The sequence below is a fragment of the Oncorhynchus mykiss genome, chromosome 22 (genome assembly GCF_013265735.2).
Source record: "Oncorhynchus mykiss isolate Arlee chromosome 22, USDA_OmykA_1.1, whole genome shotgun sequence".
Classification (NCBI taxonomy): Eukaryota; Metazoa; Chordata; class Actinopteri; order Salmoniformes; family Salmonidae; genus Oncorhynchus; species Oncorhynchus mykiss.
The window spans coordinates 44,352,862-44,371,446 of NC_048586.1; the positions used below are offsets into that span (position 1 = coordinate 44,352,862).

An 18,585-nucleotide genomic window follows, 5' to 3' on the forward strand; every position below is an offset into this window, starting at 1 on the left:
ATGAAGGTGCGTAACTGGCTTTGCAGGCGTAGCTCCCTTGCACACGCTAAATAAATGTAATTCAACCGCTGAAAACCCAACAGATTTCTCGTGGAGCTGCCATTCAATAGGGTTTTCAGTACACTTAAACCATCCCTTTAAATACTATTTACCTTTAATTCGAATTTTGTCGACAGACTAGACTACATCGAGAGAACGGGTTCAGAAAATAGGGATAAATGAAACGAAGCTAAATATATGCATATTTGTCTCCGTTTCAACACCAACTGGTAGATTTCAAATAGTCAGATTTGATGGATTATTTTGGGCAAATTTCATGGTTAGGAAATTATGTATGAATCACAAACAGGTTTGGAGAACCTTTGCGCACTGAAATATATTGATGAATAAAACACTGGTTTGATTCAACCTAAAATCCTTGTTCTCAACTAGCTTACCTGGTTAAATAAAAATAAATTGTCATATTCAAATTCAATCCATGAAATATTAGAAAATGTGGGAAATCGTGTACAATGGGGGTGCCCTAATTCTCACTAATCATGCTCCATGTTTAACCGTTTGGTCTGAGTGCCATAATGATTAGATGGTAGATTTATAGGACATGTCCCGAATTTATTACACAACGTTAGCCTAACATGATCCACTAACGACACTCAGGGACAATTTACACGGACGTGACAGAGGAAAGAAAGGTAAACGGAATGGAATGAAATTATGCTAAATGTAAGCTACAAACGGAACAAAACTAACACTAAAGTGACAGTTATAAATGTATGTGAGTAGTACTGACGATGGCTTCCTATAGTGGCTAATATTTATCACGATACGCGTAAAATAAAACGTAGAAAAGCCTAGAATATTGAACATTCTATAGCGCATACAGCAACTCTGCAGGTTCAGACCTACAGAAACCAATAGCTTGGTTGGCAAAATTTTATAAACGCAAATTGAGGGCATAGCTATGTACAGTGGGGCAAAAAACTATTTAGTCAGCCACCAATTGTGCAAGTTCTCCCACTTAAAAAATGACGAGAGAGGCCTGTAATTTATCATAGGTACACTTCAACTATGACAGACAAAATGTCCTGGTCCCTTTGCAGAAAAACAGACCCACCCCCATGCTTCACGGTAGTTATGGTGTTCTTTGGATGCAACTCAGCATTCTTTGTCCTCGTCGTGTCCTCCGAACACGACGAGTTGAGTTTATGACATTCTCCCAATCTTCTTCTGGATCATCCAAATGCTCTCTAGCAAACTTCAGACGGGCCTGGACATGTCTGGCACTGCAGGATTTGAGTCCCTTGCTGTTACTGATGGTAGGCTTTGTTACTTTGGTCCCAGCTCTCTGCAGGTCATTCACTAGGTCCCCCCGTGTGGTTCTGGGATTTTTGCTCACCGTTCTTGTGATCATTTTGACCCCACAGGGTGAGATCTTGCGTGGAGCCCCAGATCGAGGGAGATTATCAGTGGTCTTGTATGTCTTCCATTTCCTAATAATTGCTCCCACAGTTGATTTCTTCAAACCAAGCTGCTTACCTATTGCAGATTCAGTCTTCCCAGCCTGGTGCAGGTCTACAATTTTGTTTCTGGTGTCCTTTGACAGCTCTTTGGTCTTGGCCATAGTGGAGTTTGGAGTGTGACTGTTTGAGGTTGTGGACAGGTGTCTTTTATACTGATAACAAGTTCAAACAGGTGCCATTAATACAGGTAACGAGTGGAGGACAGAGGAGCCTCTTAAAGAAGTTACAGGTCCTGTGAGAGCCAGAAATCTTGTTTGTTTGTAGGTGACCAAATACTTATTTTCCACAATAATTTGCAAATAAATTCATTAAAAATCCTACAATGTGATTTTCTGGATTTTTTTCACTTTCATCTCCAGGGATGGTTAGCGTGTTGGGCCAGCAAAGGTTGCAAAGTCAAAATCCCCGAGCTGACAAGGTACAAATCTGTCGTTCTGCCCCTGAACAAGGCAGTTGAAAATAAGAATTTCTTCTTTACTGACTTGCCGAGTTAAATAAAGGTAAAATAAATAATAATAATGGTTTCCTCTCACGTAAAGGTGGTGGAATTATTCCCTTTTTCTTCTTCTCACTTTTCTCTATTCTCAGCTTGAATTTGCGCATGAGAATAGCATGCAAAAAAAAATAAAAAAATTGGTGTGGAGATCTAAGAAATGAAGGTGTGTCGACAGACACTGTATTCTGACTTGATTATTTTCCCTCAAACCTACCATTTACGTACAGGGTATCATTGTTAGAATTGTGGATCTATAAATAAAAACCGACAACCCATGACAGCAAATACCTCACAGCAAGTTTTATTTATACATCCAAAAACAAAAGATCACATTTTATCACACTATATACACATTCCATACAGTGTTTATACACATATTACATCATTTGTACACAAGAAAAATAGACATAAAAATGTAAACCTTTGTATACAAAAAAAATACCTTAGACAAATTATACAAGGACCGATAACAAAAGGTGACTAGATTATTATTAGCTCATCCTATCATCTTTAAAAACAGTAATACAGTACATTCAATGAGTATAGGGATTTGTCAGCCAATCTCTCAGATTTCAAGCAGTTACAAGTGCCTACAGAGCCCTGCTTAGTTTGTTCTATATGGTTGGTGAGGAGTCAAACTGCAATGAATCTAATCTCATGCTTTTGTGAATACAGCAGTGTCGCCTTGCTTGCGAAAATTCAAGAAAACATTCCAGCCCACCTATTTCCTAGGGGCTGTACATCTAGGAACAATGCTGTGGTCAAGCAAAAAAAGAAACTGAAACTTGAAGCATCTGCTCTGGTAATGTCGGTCTCTTTGAAATAACTAGGCCTTCTCACAGTTGAAAGTGGGGCCTGCTCGGTTCTAAGCAGTGTGTGTGCAGTTAATGGCAGCTGTTAGTTTTTCGCATCATGACAAAAGGCACGATGCTTACTGGGAGTATCTGGCCTCCCACAGTGCTGTTTAGAGCAGGTCAGGGGTGTGTTCCAAATCCAAAATTAATACGGGTGCTGTTATGTGCAATATATATATATATATATATATATATATATATATATATATATATATATATATACACACACACATACATATATGCGAGAAAAAATAATGCTATGGCTTGATTTACTGCTAACAAGAGATCTGCTAATCACAATAAGGGAGAAATGTTGTGGCCTTGCACTCAGCTGTAAAGTTGTCTCGCCATGCAACCCCAGTCTCTCAGCAGCAACTACTTGCCAGAGTTTAATAGCTATCAAAAATACTGTCTTACATTAGACATTTTGCCAGTTTGGTTAGCTAAATGACAATGTACACAAACAATCGATCATTTCACTTTGAAGAGAAACTACAAGAGTTTTGATCGCCGTTAAAACAAGGGGTGTTCCACAAAAAGGTGTCCATCAAGCGTATCACAAAAGACTGACTTCATTTTTCAATCCATTGCCACTCATTAACTCACAATAAAACCTCAACTGTAGAGACCTCTACCCTATAAATATATCTAATACTTAACAATGAGTAGTCTTTCCGTTTCTAAAAATAAATAAAAATAAAAATCCATGATTTACTACTGTAGAGTTTAAAACCAGACAGGGCAGAGTTGTCTGGTTAATTCCATCCTCATTCCTTAACAGTTAACATTGAAACCCATGCTTCATTGACCATAATGCACCTGAGAATATGTATTTATTTAGTACAACAGACAGTGCTATCTATACCTCAGAAATGCTCATTGCACCAGTTTACGCCAATGGTGTCACACTTAACACACAAAACAGATAAGATGCTAAAACAAAGGGGGCATCATTTCACATGTCCATATACCCATCCTACGTATCCATATACACAGCTAGACTAGTGAAAGATGACTTTCTGGTCCTTTACTGAGGGGGGAGTTACAGAGTGGACAAAACATTAAGAACACCTGCTCTTTCCATGACAGACGGACCAGGTGAAAGCTATGATCCCTTAATGATGTCGCTTGTTAAATCCACTTCAAATCCGTGTAGATGAAGGGATGGAGACAGGTTACGGGATTTTTAAGCCTCAATCACAATTGAGACATTGAATGGCACACGTACACAATCCGAGGGTGAATGGGCAAGACAAAAGATGTAAGTGCATTTGAACGGGGTTATGGTAGTAGGTACCAGGCGCACCGGTTTGAGTCAACTGAAGCACTGCTAGGTTCATGCTCAGCTTCTCATGTATCAAGAATGGTCCTCCATCGAAAGGACATCAAACAAGGTCCAGCATCCCTGTGGAACGCTTGACACCTTGTAGAGTCCATGCCCCGACAAATTGAGGACATTCTGAGAGTTAAAAGAGAGAGAGGGAGGGGGGACTCAATATTTGGAAGGTGTCCTACTGTTTGGTATACTCAGTGTATACCCCCCCAGGTTCCTTAAGTAGTTTCTATCTAGATGGGACCATATCCTTGAATGTCCTTTTAAGATGCCATTATATAGCAAGAGCACCATGGAGAGTTGTGGACACCCGAGCCCATGGATTTGGCCCCTTGCAATAACTACTCAGTATGACCTAAGAGAAGCATCCTGTTCAATGGTCAGTTACAGTCTCTCTCTACTCAGACAGGTCAGACTTGATTTAGAACAAACGGTTTATGTCACAGAGAGTTACACAGGCCCAAACATATCTGGTCCACATCGGTTTTTGGATTACATAGTGAAGATACATAAAGTGGAGACCAATTCAACACTGTGACAAGAGTGTGTGCCAATGTGTTTATTGCTTAAAGTAACACAATTTACCTTCAAGTGGCTAATAGGGCACCCATAAGGAGTCCCACAATGGTGAGGTCAATAGATCTTTTACGTTTCTGAGTGACCCAATAATAGAGCAAATATATACACAATATATTGAAAATAAAACGCTGTTTAAAAGTGGTTTGGCCAAATTCTCTGTTAAGTGATGGAGGACAGGACTACACCATGGTAAGATGGCGGAGCCATTTCCTCTGTTGCTTCACAATGGGTCACCCGCATACAAGGACCTACCTTACAATCTCTTTCAAAAAGGTGAATGGAACAGATGAACCCACGCAATGACCATAGCAAGGCAGGGTACACTACCCTACGTATTTATTTGGGACAGTGAAGAGAAAACGTTTAATTTGGCTCTATACTCCAGCATTTTGGATTTGAGGAGACGTTTAATTTGACTGTTTCGTACGAGGCAACAGAATGTCACCTTGAATTTGAGGATACATTCACACACATCCGTTTTACCGTTTAGAAATGAAAACACGTCATGTATCTAGTGCCCCTCATTAGTATCTGGAAAAATTCCCTTGTGTATTAAAGTGGTCAAAAGGTGTAACGTAGCACGCAATGATTACATCAACCTTGTGACTCTACAAACTTGTTGGATGCATTTAAAATGTGCGTTTCAGATTATTTTGTGCCCCATTCATATTAAAATGGTAAATAATGTTTCTGAACACAACATTCTACATTAAATGTGGAGGCGGCAGGGTAGCCTAGTGGTTAGCGCGTTGGGACTAGTAACCGGAAGGTTGCAAGTTCATATCCCCGAGCTGACAAGGTACAAATCTGTCGTTCTGCCCCTGAACAGGCAGTTAACCCACTGTTCCTAGGCCGTCATTGAATATAAGAATTTGTTCTTAACTGACTTGCCTAGTTAAATAATAAAGATAAAATACCATGATTACAGTTAACCATGAATAATGAGTGAGAAAGTTAAGAGGCATAAATATCATACGAACACCAAAAAATGCTAACATCCCGGTAATGGAGAGGGGTTATCATGTCTTGTGGGTATGATATAAAATGCTAACATCCCGTTATCATGTCTTGTGGGTATGATATAAAATGCTAACATCCCGTTATCATGTCTTGTGGGTATGATATAAAATGCTAACATCCCGTTATCATGTCTTGTGGGTATGATATAAAATGCTAACATCCAGTTATCATGTCTTGGGAGTATAAACTTTGTGCCTCGAACTCACTCACATTTTTGTAGAAGTGTTTAGAAACATTCTATATATAAAAGTGACCATACAAGATTTACTTTTCATTTCTATGGGGGCACAACATAATCTGAAGCATCAACAAAACAAACTAGAATGCAGCCACAAGCTTGATGTGTGCTAGGAAACTGGGACCAAATACTAAACTTGACTACTTTAATACACAAGTGAATTAGTCCAAATACTTATGACACATTCAAATCGGAGTCTAGATACATACACATAAAGTGCTTTTGTTTCTAATTTAATCTCAAATCCAAAATGCTGGAGTATAGAGCCAAATTAAAAGTTTTAGCTTCACTGTCCAAATAATACACATGGGAGTGTTGTTCATGGATGTCAGACACGACTAAACTGGCAATATTATTATTTTATTTTTTTAATTGACCATTGATTGACGCTTTGTCTCCGTATTCTCTAGCACTGTCGTTTTCACTAGGATATAAATAATCTCTCCTAAAGTCCATCCTTCAATGTTCCCCCACATCAATCCATGTATTCCTCGTGTCACTATTTCTATTGTATCTTGAACTCCGCATTGTTGGAAAAGGAACTCGTAAGTAAGCATTTCACTGTTAGTCTACACCTGTTGTTTACCAAGCATGTGACAAATAACATTTGATGTTTCTACTGAACCACCTCCCTCCACACACACACACACACACACACACACACACTCTGCCCCCTGCTGGCGAAACTCGGGAGCTGCGTTTACATCAAACCACTGGACCCTTTCAGGTGGCCAACTGGCTATATTACCACCAAATCATTACACGGTTAAGGAATATCTGAGGTTGTGCAAATTCCAGTAGAATAGTGAAGCGTTAGGTGCACACTTGAAGCAGAAGGGAAATGAATGGACACTGGGTGAATACGTTTCTAGAGTCCACGGTTTGACCTACAGCCATTGTACTGTGCACGGCTTGCTCTAGTTACTGTGTGGAAAGGGGGGCGTTGCACTGTTGGCACTTGCAGCGGTGGCACTAGCTATGGAGAAGCCAGTGGGGGGCGCTGTGGAGCTGTGACTGGGCTGCACGTCCTTGGGGATGCCACTGTGGGAGGCCAGTTGGTGGCCGAAGGCAGCACTGAACTGAGGGAGCTGCTGCTTGGGAAGGGTGGAAATCAAGAGGTCGTGTGGTGGCGAGGGGGCGGGGAGCGCAGTCAAGCCCGTCAAGCCGCTCTGGGGCAACGCTGAGAGGGCAGCCATGGGCTGTAGGGTCACAGAGTGGGAGGAGGGGGGAGTGGACAGAGAGGTGGATACGAGGTGGCCCTCTGGTCTGATGAGGTTGCCGAACTGTGTGGGGTCAGTGAGGGCCAGGGGGAGGTTGTTCCAGGAGGAGCGTGGGGTACTTGGTACCTCCAGCAGGAGAGGAGAGTCAGTCTGAAAGGAGGTGGAGTGGGGAGAGGACATGTGGTCGTTGTAGGGGGATGGTACATGCTCGCTGCAGTAATGGTTGCCCTGAGGAGACGATGTGGGCGCCTCCGGCTTGGCCAAGATGTGGGGCGGGTGTGTCCGGGGGACTGTGCGGGTGGAGGAGGTGAGGCTGGGTCCCGAGGGAGGAGTCTGGCCTTGGGCAGGGGGCTGCTGAGGAGACACCGAGGGGGAGAAGTGGCCACCAGCAGAGTGCAGCAGGTTGTCCTCCAGCTCCAGATTGGAGAAGTTCTCTACGGGGATGCGGCCGTTAAGCAGGTCCCCCATCCCCCCCGGCTGGACCCCTGGCCCAGGGAACACTGCTGCCATGGCCCGGTGGTCCACGCCATCTGCCTGCGCCATCTCCGCCATGGAGGTCAGGCACACCAGGGAGTCTGGGTAGGAGCCCATCAGCCCAGCCTGTAGTGCTCTCACCAGCTCCTCTGCCTCCTCTGTGGTGGGAAGCAGCTCCCCATTCTTACCTGAGGATATACACAATATCTCTTACCCACACCGTAGGAATCTACCAACCATCCCCCTTTCTCAGAGAGCAGGAAGAAATGTTTTGAGTAAATACTTGAGCCTTCAGCTTATTCAATAATATTCAGACAAACCTGTTCAAATAAAATAAAAAAAATGTGTAAAGATAAAAATAGCTGATGTCACACACACACACACACACACACAAGCTAAAATTACCCCTTTTTGGAAAGTAGAGTGGGGAAATTCATGACAACAGTGAGCAACAAAAAAAAAGTACCTTCAAACAAGTCAAAGTCCTGAAGGTCATCGGGGAGCCTGGGTAACACGTCCGAGAAATCCTCCTGGTTCAGCTCGAGGTCGTTTGGAATGTCTGACATGTCATTGGTGATGTCATCGGGAAGTTCATCAGTGCTCAGTTCAGGCGTCGAGGGACTCCTGCCATCAAGGGAGAAAAAAAATTCAGCAAGTACATAAGGACTGTTCATGCACAACGCACACTCCTAGTGTCTGGAACAATATGTTCATAGCAGCGGAGGCTCCTCAGAGGAAGGGGAGGACCATCCTTCAGAAAAATACAAAGTTAAAATGTTCAAAAGTTATCCTTTTTAGATGAAACTATAATAAATATAATCACGTCACCAAATCATTTATTAAAACTGTTTTGCAAAGGTTTACAGTAGCCCAACACCCTCTAGGGTAGCATCATGGTGTAGCCGGAGGACAGCTAGTTTCCATCCTCCTCTGGGTACATCGACTTCAATACAAAACCTAGGAGGCTAATGGTTCTCATCCCCTTCCATAACCTTACACAGTAATTATGATAACTTCCAGAGGATGTCCTCCAGTCTAATCGGAGCTCTTGCAGCATGAACTGACAAGTACACCCAATCAAAAGATCAGATAATTAATCTAGTACTGAAAGCATAAGATACAGCTAGCTAGGACTGCAGTGTATAAAATGTGGTGAGTAGTTGACACAAAAGAGAAAGAAAGTTTAACAGTTTTGAAAAAAAATATTTTTCAAAATGAAGGAGAAGCGAGAGAGAGAGCTAGCTATATTTCATATTTTTTTTTCACTTTCACAGCTAGCTAGTTTAGCCAACTCAAACACTCAGCTCAAACAGAGAGGGATGTTATGTTAGCTAGTTGGCCATGGCTATCCAACACGAACTCTTTCAAGTCAAGGTTTAATTAAATGTATTGCCACCAGGGCCCACCGATGTAATTGCTAAACTGCTCGCTGTATACTGTACTACATGATTGTAGCGGGTTAACTAACACGTTAGTTTTCTAGAACTATGTTGATGGCGCCGAAGGAGATGGCTGAGGTTTTACAGGCTCCTTACCAATTGTGCTATTTTTTTAATTTATTTTGTTCGCTTAATACAGGGAAACTTAAATCTACTTACCTCATTTCTACATGTGCAACAAGAGGGGGGGAAAAAACCTCTACACCAAAAGCCTTCTGAACAGCTTTTACACCCAAGCCATAAGGCTGTTGAACAGCTAATCAAATGGCTACACGGACTATTTGCATTGACCCCCCCCCCCTCCCCTTTTTTTTAACATTGCTGCTACTCTCTGTTTATTATCTATGCATAGTCACTTCACCCCTACCTACATGTACATATTACCTCAATTACCTCGACTAACCGGTGTCCCCGCACATTGACCCGGTACCGGTACCCCCTGTATATAGCCTCCTTATTGTTATTTTATTTAGTTAATGTTATTTTATTTATTATTTTATTATTTATTATTTTATTTAATTAGTATTTTATTTAGTAATTATTTCCTTAACTGCATTTTTAGTTAAGGGCTTTTAAAAGTAAGCATTTCCCTGTAAGGAACCTGTTGTATTTGACGCATGTGACAAACAACATTTCATTTGATTTGACTATGACGTTAGCTAATATGGTGAAAACGATGTAGGCTGTATCAGTTAATGGTATGAAGGTTTGGCTTGGAAAGTTTTTTTTTCCGCCTAGTCACAGACGGTTGTGCTCTTCAGTCCACAAGCGAAGGGAAAAGGTGAGATGAGGAGAGTGTGTAGAAACGAGGAGGAAAGTGATCAAATAGTTTGTATGTGGCTGCTATGAATGTGAACTGTGTTTGCAGGTGATCAGTGGTGCATTCATTCTGGCGATTCTGTTGAAAAACGTTTCACAAACAGAATGGGGATAAACATACCTGAATTTGTCCAATAGAAACACATGTTTAGAATTGTTGGACTAATGACTAGACCCTAGATCAGCTAGATGCAGAGCGTGCAAGGCGGTATTGAACGTGTGTCACTTTCACCTTGATTACTCAAATGTGTCACTGTCCTGTGTGCACCTACGTTGTAACCTTGAATTCATAGGTTAGATTGTAGCAACCTCGTGATAGGTACAGGGGAAATTCTAGTATCATTGTAGTAGCCTAAACCTATATAGGGACTAGGGTTCCATTTCAGACCCAATGAGAGACCAGATGGTTCTGGGACAGACCTGATGTTGGCCTGGGTGGGCATGGTCAGGCTGGAGGAGGAAGGCATTCCCAGGTTCCCCTGGGGCAGCGCCGGTGGGATGGGCTTCTGGGGCCGCCACGGCCCTCTCCTCCTCTTCTTCTTGTGTTTCTTGGTGAGTGCAGGCGGTTTGGTCTTCTTACGCGGCTTTCGCTGCTGCTGCTGCTGCTGGTGCTGCACTCTTCGGTTACCGTCTCCACGCAGGAAATTGTCCTATAGGAAAAAAAACACGTGTCCGTAAGTACAGTAATATAGAGCAGATACATATGTATAACAATGGTACTCCCAATGTACTGACCATCTTTTTGGCATGCTCCTCACAGAGCGGTGTCTGATGCGTGATGTCAAACACAGGAATGGAGCACTGTTGTCCATCTGCAAATTTGGCTGTGCAACTGGAGAAGAGCTGCTGGGAGCGATTCAACAGAATGTCTGCAGAAAAAAAAACCGTGAAGGAAGCGCTCCAGTGGAAAAAAGGACAACTGTCATGTCTCAAAAACAGAAGCCATACTTTGAGTCTGGTAAGTTCTATTAGGACAAGTTGTAAAGCCATATTCTGCAATAATGACAGTTTGGTCCCAATAGTCCAGTGTGTCATGTAAGAGGTTGGTGAAAAGGATACGCTGGAAGCAGTGTCGGGTGAAGGGTAGAGCTCGGCTGCTACATGCCTGGCCCTTGGTGCTTCCAGTGCAGATTCCCGTCTCCTGCTGCCCTGGCGCACTGAGCAGAGAGACAGATAGGGCCACGCTCAGGACACAACCATGTCAACACTCTCTCAGCTCTTCACACAACTATCATTACTGACCACATTACCAGTGTGAGAGGGCTGGCCAATGCCAGTCACGTAAAAAAGGGTTTTACTAAAACAACTGGAAAGGTTTCTTCCAAATTTTTATAAATATAGAAATATGAGAAAAAAAGGCTTAAAAATGGAGTTAAAAATTGTAAAAACAAGGACTAAAAAGATTAAGACGAAGAATAAAATAATAATCTTCGCTGGTCTATCCCTGCTTACCTCTCTTCCCCACTGGCACTCTCCCACAAACAGCTATAGCTCATCATCTCATTTAGTGGCAGGGGTCCTACAATTACCTCTTTAGCCAATAGCAAATTCAGACACTCAATTTACTAGACACTGAAATGGTTCTGGTGAAATGAGATCTCAACTACGGCATGATATGAATAATGTAAGTTAAGCAGGAACCTCTTATACAATACACATAGAAATACATTTAAAAAACGCAGAAATAAAATGTAAATAAGGAACTGTGCTCAAATGAGGATGTACTCACATCACAACCAGGAAAAGCTTTAGAATCTAAGTCATTTAAAAAAAAAAAAAAATCCCATTGACATGGTATTGGAGGAGACTATTAAGGTTAGTCAGGCTCAATTTCCCAAATGGGAGTGTTGAGCAGTGTTGAGTATTTAGTTTACCTTGAGGTCTGGGAGACCTTGCGCAACTTCTGAATCAACTGGCCAGCACAGTCAGGGTCTTTACTGGCGGCGCGCAACAGGGCTTTGCGGAAGGCATAGTGGTATTTCTTCTGGCGCATGGTAGCCCTCTCCTGCCTGCACAGGTGCTTGTATTTCTCCTGGAGGTATGAGCACAGCCGAGCCAGCCGCGTTCTCCGCGAGCCGCCAGCATCTTCATCTGAGCTGGAATAAATAAATAAATAAGTCAAAAACAAATCCATGTTTGATGATAGTATAACTATGTATGTAAGAACTTACACATCCCGAAGGTGTCCTTCCTGTAGTCTCCAGGCATTGTGATAGGGTGGAACTCTCTCTGCCTCCACTTCATCATCCTCTGAACTGTCTTCAGACCAGTCCAACCCTGAAAGAAGATAACATGTTAGTACAGCTGGTCTCAGCAGTATAATGTCAAATGATCTTTATTTATCTCGTCTTACACAGACCCAATACGACATTCAACTAATAAGCCAAATACAGTGTGTCATGTGAATAGGGAGGAGAGGTACCTAGATGATGGAAGAGGTCTCCATGCTCCTGATGTCTTTGGGTGCAGAGCTGCACCAGATGCTGTAACCTTGCCATGCAGGCAAGGGGAGGTGAGAAGGCAGCCGGACGCATGGCCACCAAATGACGCTGAGTGCTGTCCCAGCTACTGGATGGCAAGTGCGTGGCAGTGAACAGAGCTTTACTGCCGAGGGGGGGACAGGAGGACTGCAGCGGACTGGGAGCTGTGTTGGGCGGCAGTCCGACAGGCAGAAAGGCGGGAATCTGAGGTGGAGCTAGCTTACATAATAAACCCTGCAGCTGTCCAGGGAGGACAAACGAAGGTATAGTGGAGGGCTGGAGGAGTCCTGTCTGCAGCTGTCCAGGGAGGACAAACGAAGGTATAGTGGAGGGCTGGAGGAGTCCTGTCTGCTGCTGACAGGGAAGATGAGGATGGAGGGGTGAAGAGCGGTGCACACAGGTAAGAGGAGAGGGGCTAAAGTGCTCCGGAGGTGGTTGGAGGAGGGCATTGTCGTGATGGGGGAGCTGGAGTTTCTGGCTGAGCACCAGTCGACTGTGTAGTTTGTTCCTGACGGTGGAGCCCTTCCGAGGAGGGCCCTCTTCCCCATCAGTGTCCTCCTCGTAGAAGGCAAAAGGGTCCAGGAGCTCCCCATCTGGGAGGGGTAGCAGACGGATGCAGGGTGGAGAGGGCGGCAGCTCGTCCAGGCCATTGGAGGCCTTCAGAGCTAGCGAGGGTACAGTTATGTTAAGAGCCACTGACTCCAGGTGAGGTGTTGAGCGCATCTCCTCCAATGCATTGTGTTTCTTCCTCCGCTCCTTCTTGGGGATAAAGCCAAGGACTTGGAGGTGGCTGTTACAGTATCTGTGGAACAAACACACCTTTAACATGCTGTTTCACAACTATGACAGATAAATCAATCACAGAGACCTGAGGTCTTCTGTGGCGAGGAACAGCTTCTACTGGAACGCCACACCCACCTGCGGTCCTCAGACTTGGGGATGGGGTTGGTGCATCGTTGGCTGTTGTACTTGGCCACATATTCACATTGCTTGAAGGGAGCGGTCTTATCCTCCAGGACATGACGGATACAGAAGGCATAGCCATTGAGTCTGCGCTGCTTGCAGAGCTTTGGGCTGTATGAGCACAATGGCTTATTGTCCACCTCCGAGAAGTGGATGTGTTTGCCCTCATACATCACGTGACTCTGGTCCTTGAGAACATCAGCTGATGGGAGAGGGAGAAAGCAAGGAAAACCATGAGTCTTACATTATGCACAGTAATCACTGAGACTGCCCTGAATATGCAAACAAGACAAAAACAGACCAAGGGTACAGATTGAAATAAGCATTTACAGCTCCTCTGACTCTATAGTTTGACTGTTGCTAGCAAGAACTTAACATGCACAATTCAGGCAACTAATTAAGAATGTGTTCATGTGGTAAAGAAAATAGTCTACTAGTGTAAAAAAAAGTTTCAAACAAACATGCATACATGACTAAAACATTAGGAAGATGTTCTAAGAAATCAAGGGTGAGATTGGAAATGTCAAGATACACCTCTGTGGCATATGACTTCATCTTAAATGTGTTTTTGATCCAATGATGTAAGGGACATTTCTGGCTTAGCACCCTCAGGTTTAGAATTTAGACTGTACGCTTTCCCATACATGTGGCTACTGTCAATTCAAGCGCCCGGGATGCAGCGTCAGACTGAGGTTTTCTGTTACATGCAAATGCAGGATATGGACACGGACAGTACTGTCACAATGTAATTTGCCAAACGGAGGGTAATACAGTAGTGTGTCCACGTAACATTGAATTAAATGTGTCTCTCGTAAAAACATAGCTATTAGCTAGCTCTATAACTAACATTATGATTAAATCTGGAGGAATTGCATAGCTAACTAGCTAAACTAAATGCATGAAAACGTGCAGACTTGAGCAAATTTACATCACGAGTTAGCTGTGCAAGTGAGTATTTGTTTAGCAAATAATTAGCTAACTACACAGAACAATGAACTTTGCATAACTAGGTACCTACTAGTTATCAAAACAAATAGTTAGGTTATTTTCCTACTTACTACCTAACGTTAGCTAGCATAGATAAACTAGTTAGGTAAAGTTAACAAACCCGAGCTAGTTAACGTTAGCTACCTAGATTTTGTGTGGTTGTTCCCTTGCTAACTAAATAGCTACATAATGGCAAATTTGCAATAATCCGAAAAAAGAGTATAGGCATTGGACAACAAGTAGATATGTGGTTAACGTATACATTAACATCATACAATAAAACGACCTTATAAAAATGGCAATTTTAGCCTGCTACGGTCTAGTGATAGGTAGCTAACTAGTTAGCACATTAGCTAGCTACGCTAAAAACACAAGTAGCGGTAGCCAGGAAACGGAAACATCAAGACATAGAAGATTTCTATGAAATATGATGGGGAATTTACAATATTTTTTTTGTATATTTGGAAATAGTTTAAAATATAAAAAGTACTTAAGATTAGGATTTCACGACAATCAAACCGCCTAATTTGTGGCAAATAGGAAAACAAAGGGAGAGGCACAGAGGCTCTTTCAAAAAGGCCTTAAACTAAATATTGCCCGCAAGTCATCTGGTCATTTTCTGTTTAGGAAAATGAATACATTTAGGTGAATAACGAAACGTTGTGAATATATGTATATAATAAAACAACTCCGTAACTATCATAATCATATGTTGTATGATACAGATAACGATCAAAAGTTAAACATTTAACATGAAACGATAAGGCCTATCAGACCTAGTAACCCTAGGGCCTCGAGTAGCAAAGTCGTCCCGACTAGTCCTGCGCCATAAGCGGCCTCTCCAAAAATTGAAGTCGAGGCTTCACTTACCTTCAATTTGTATAGGCTGTGTAAGGTATTCGCTCCTGATAGAGTAGAAGTGCCTATTACAACCAGCTCGCCTATTTGTGCATCGATATTCGATATTTTAAGTAACTAATAATGTTCCTATCTGAATGCAATATCATTGAAAATACTGATGCATGTAAATGTAGATTATCCACAGCAAACATTAGCAGGTGGGAGCTGCTGAGGATTTTAGATTAGTCCACAGCAGACTCCTCACAGCACCACTACAGGCACTGCGGGGACATGACAACAGTCCACAGTCCAACAACAACCTCTCTACCATATTGGAAATTCAACTTTGTATAAGCTACAGCAGGGAAGAAATACAATGTTATGTCTTGTCGACTGCATGCATGGCAATGCTGATTGAAGGGTAGAGTAGCTATAGTTATGTACTTTTAAATAAGTTAAATGTCCCTGCTTATATCAACATGGTTTAGAAACTCTTATATAACACATGTCAAATTCCTATCTGGCAACGGGCTTATGTCACATTCTTTATGAATGGTTCTTTACTCTGGCTGCAACACTGTTGCTCAATGTTGATGCAGCACGTGACCATCTCCTACTAAACACTTGGAACGCTAAAACATTATAGGAACACAGTTTAAGGCCCTATACTCATAAGGCCCTACATCCCACATTTGTCGTATTCATTTCCCAAGGAGAGTATTTAAAAGTTATTGTTTTTTGCTTTCTTGCCTTAATGATTTGAAAGGCACATGTTACCAGCTCAATTTGACCATACTACATGCATTTGTGGGTGTGTGACTATAAACACGTATTTAATGAAGGCATTACAATTTAGTAAATTTGATCCTATTTCAACAGTGTAATACAAATATGTGTAATCACTGGTATAAACTGTGCTATAATAATAGTGGCACATAAGATATTCCACTGTGGTAGATTGTGCTGACCAATGTACAGGCTTTATCTAAAGATTAAAAACATGTTGTGATTTACCATTTATTACTACTGAAGAAAAATTAGTTTCTTGTGTACATTATCTACAAAGCAGCATATTCTCAATAGTCATTGGGGAAAATACAATCTTTACACAATTCACAGCTGTAATATACATACGGGAAATAAACTATTTATGCAGCTGGAAGACTGAAAGGTGCTTGTACTGCATTTGGTCAATAAGGAATGAGGAAGTTGGTTCTCAAACCTCCTAAGGGACCCCCAGACGCTTTACAATGTTGTTGTAGCTCTGAACTAGCTCACCTGATTCAATTAGTCGGGGGCTTGATGATTAGTTGACAAGTTAAATCAGGTGTGCTAGCTCTGGAATAGATCAAATGGATGGAACGGCTGTGGGTCCTGAGGCTAGGTTTGAGAACCACTGCTGTATAGGGATGGAAGTTGTGCGTATAGCGTACAGGAAGTCGTGCATATAAAGTGAGAGAGGAATAGGCATCTATAAGAATGACTTTACTGCGTAATAAATGTGTCTACGGATGTTTAACAGCTATTTTTTATATGTGAGGATTGGATAGGTACTGTATCTATCGCATTGACTTTACAGAATACATTCAAGTAATTGTCCAGTGAAATTCTCACTTTTTAAAGTTCATATTTTGTTAACTCATACCCAAATAATGTTGTTGAATCATATGTGGCCAAAGCATAAATTGGATTTTTAAAAACATGTAAAAAAAAAAAAACACCTCAAACTTGTATTTTATTTTTATTTTATTGAACCTTTATTTAACTAGGCAAGTCAAACCAACCGTTTCAAAAATGCTTGTTATTTCCTGATAGAGGATGTTTTCCTCCTGAAGAGGATGAGCTGGCCAATCAGCGGTTTACTCTAATGAATATTTTTATGACTGGTATATGCCCAGACCCTTCTGTTGTTGGGGTATGCCCACACCATTCCAACACAGAAACACTGCGTTTTAACGTAATTAATTACACTTTTTTGGAAGAAAATCTATTTCACTCTCATATGGTACAAAAAAGGGAGCCCCCCCCCCCCTATCCACATCGATGGGACAGCAGTGGAGAAGGTGGAAAGTTTTAAGTTCCTCGGTGCACATATGACCGACAAACTGAAATGGTCCAAGCACACAGACAGTGAAGTGAAGAAGACGCGACAGTGCCTCTTCCACAGACACAGACAGTGCCTCTTCAACCTCCGGAGGCTGAAAAAATGTGGCTTGTCACCGAATTGAGAGCATCCCGTCAGGCTGTATCACCGGCAACTGCACCGCCCTCAACCGCAGGGCTCTCCAGAGGGTGGTGCAGGCTGCACAGCGCATTACCGGGGGCAAACTACCTACCCTCCAGGACACTTACAACACCCGATGTCACAGGAAGGCAAAACAGATCATCAAGGACAATAACCACCAGAGCAACTAACTGTTCACCCCGCTTCCATCCAGAAGGCAAGGTCAGTACAGGTGCATCACAGATGGGACATAGAGATTGAAAAACTGCTTTTATCTCAATGCCATCAGATTGTTAAACAGCCACCACTAGCATAGAGATGCGGCTGCCTACCTAGACTTGATATCATTGGCCAATTTAATAAATGGAACACTAGTCACTTTAATAATGCCACTTTAAGACTGTTTACATATCTCGCATTACTCATCCTGATACTCTGTGGGAATGGCGGAGAGGTTCGGGACAATCTCCAAGCCCCCAGGAAGATGTCCCGGGGCAGGCAGAGAGGATTTCAGGCAGTGGGCGTGGCAGAACGGGCTCCAGCCCACGATGGCATCAGTAGACCAGTTAATCGATGGATTGTGTCGCTGGAGCCAAGAGAATCCCAATACCACAAGAACCTGCGGAGACTCAATTAGCAGGAATTGGATCGTCTTGCTGTGGTTCACCGACACTCATAAGTTGATTGGAGCGGTACGGTGGGTGACCCGGCCTATAGAACGCCTGTCCAGCACGCTAACATCCATGGGAATGGAGAGGGGTTGAGTGGGGATGCCCAGCTCGGACGCCAGGGTAACGTACATAAGACTCATATCGACTCCCGAGTCGATGAGTATCTGGAGAGACTTGGACTGGTCACCCCACAGCAGGGTGGCATGGAGAGGGGGGGGGGGGGGGGGGGGGGGTGAGTAGGGGGAGAAGCAACATTATCCTTAAGAAACACCAGAGTACTCATTCCTACCAATGAGCTAGGTTTCTTGAAGGGACAGGTAGAGACATAATGACCGGCAGTACCGCAATACAGACACCTCTGGGTGTAAAGTCTGCATCTGCGTTCAGCTGTCGAGCTGCATCGGCTCGGGAAAAGGCAAATCGGCAGT

At 42.8% G+C, this 18,585-nt stretch overlaps 1 protein-coding gene across 1 annotated transcript; it reads right to left on the bottom strand.

The window, feature by feature from the left end:
• Positions 1-2,301: 2,301 nt before the first annotated feature.
• Positions 2,302-16,148, bottom strand: LOC110501913 (INO80 complex subunit D). Its single transcript, XM_021579784.2, has 10 exons — positions 15,293-16,148; positions 13,391-13,637; positions 12,415-13,274; positions 12,164-12,269; positions 11,867-12,088; positions 11,052-11,149; positions 10,728-10,861; positions 10,413-10,642; positions 8,201-8,358; positions 2,302-7,922 (listed from the first exon to the last, which is right to left on the bottom strand). The coding sequence occupies exons 2-10, from the start codon at positions 13,606-13,608 to the stop codon at positions 6,958-6,960; spliced, it is 2,991 nt and encodes a 996-aa protein (XP_021435459.2). The 5' UTR covers positions 13,609-13,637; positions 15,293-16,148; the 3' UTR covers positions 2,302-6,957.
• Between the last annotated feature and the right edge of the window lie 2,437 nt (positions 16,149-18,585).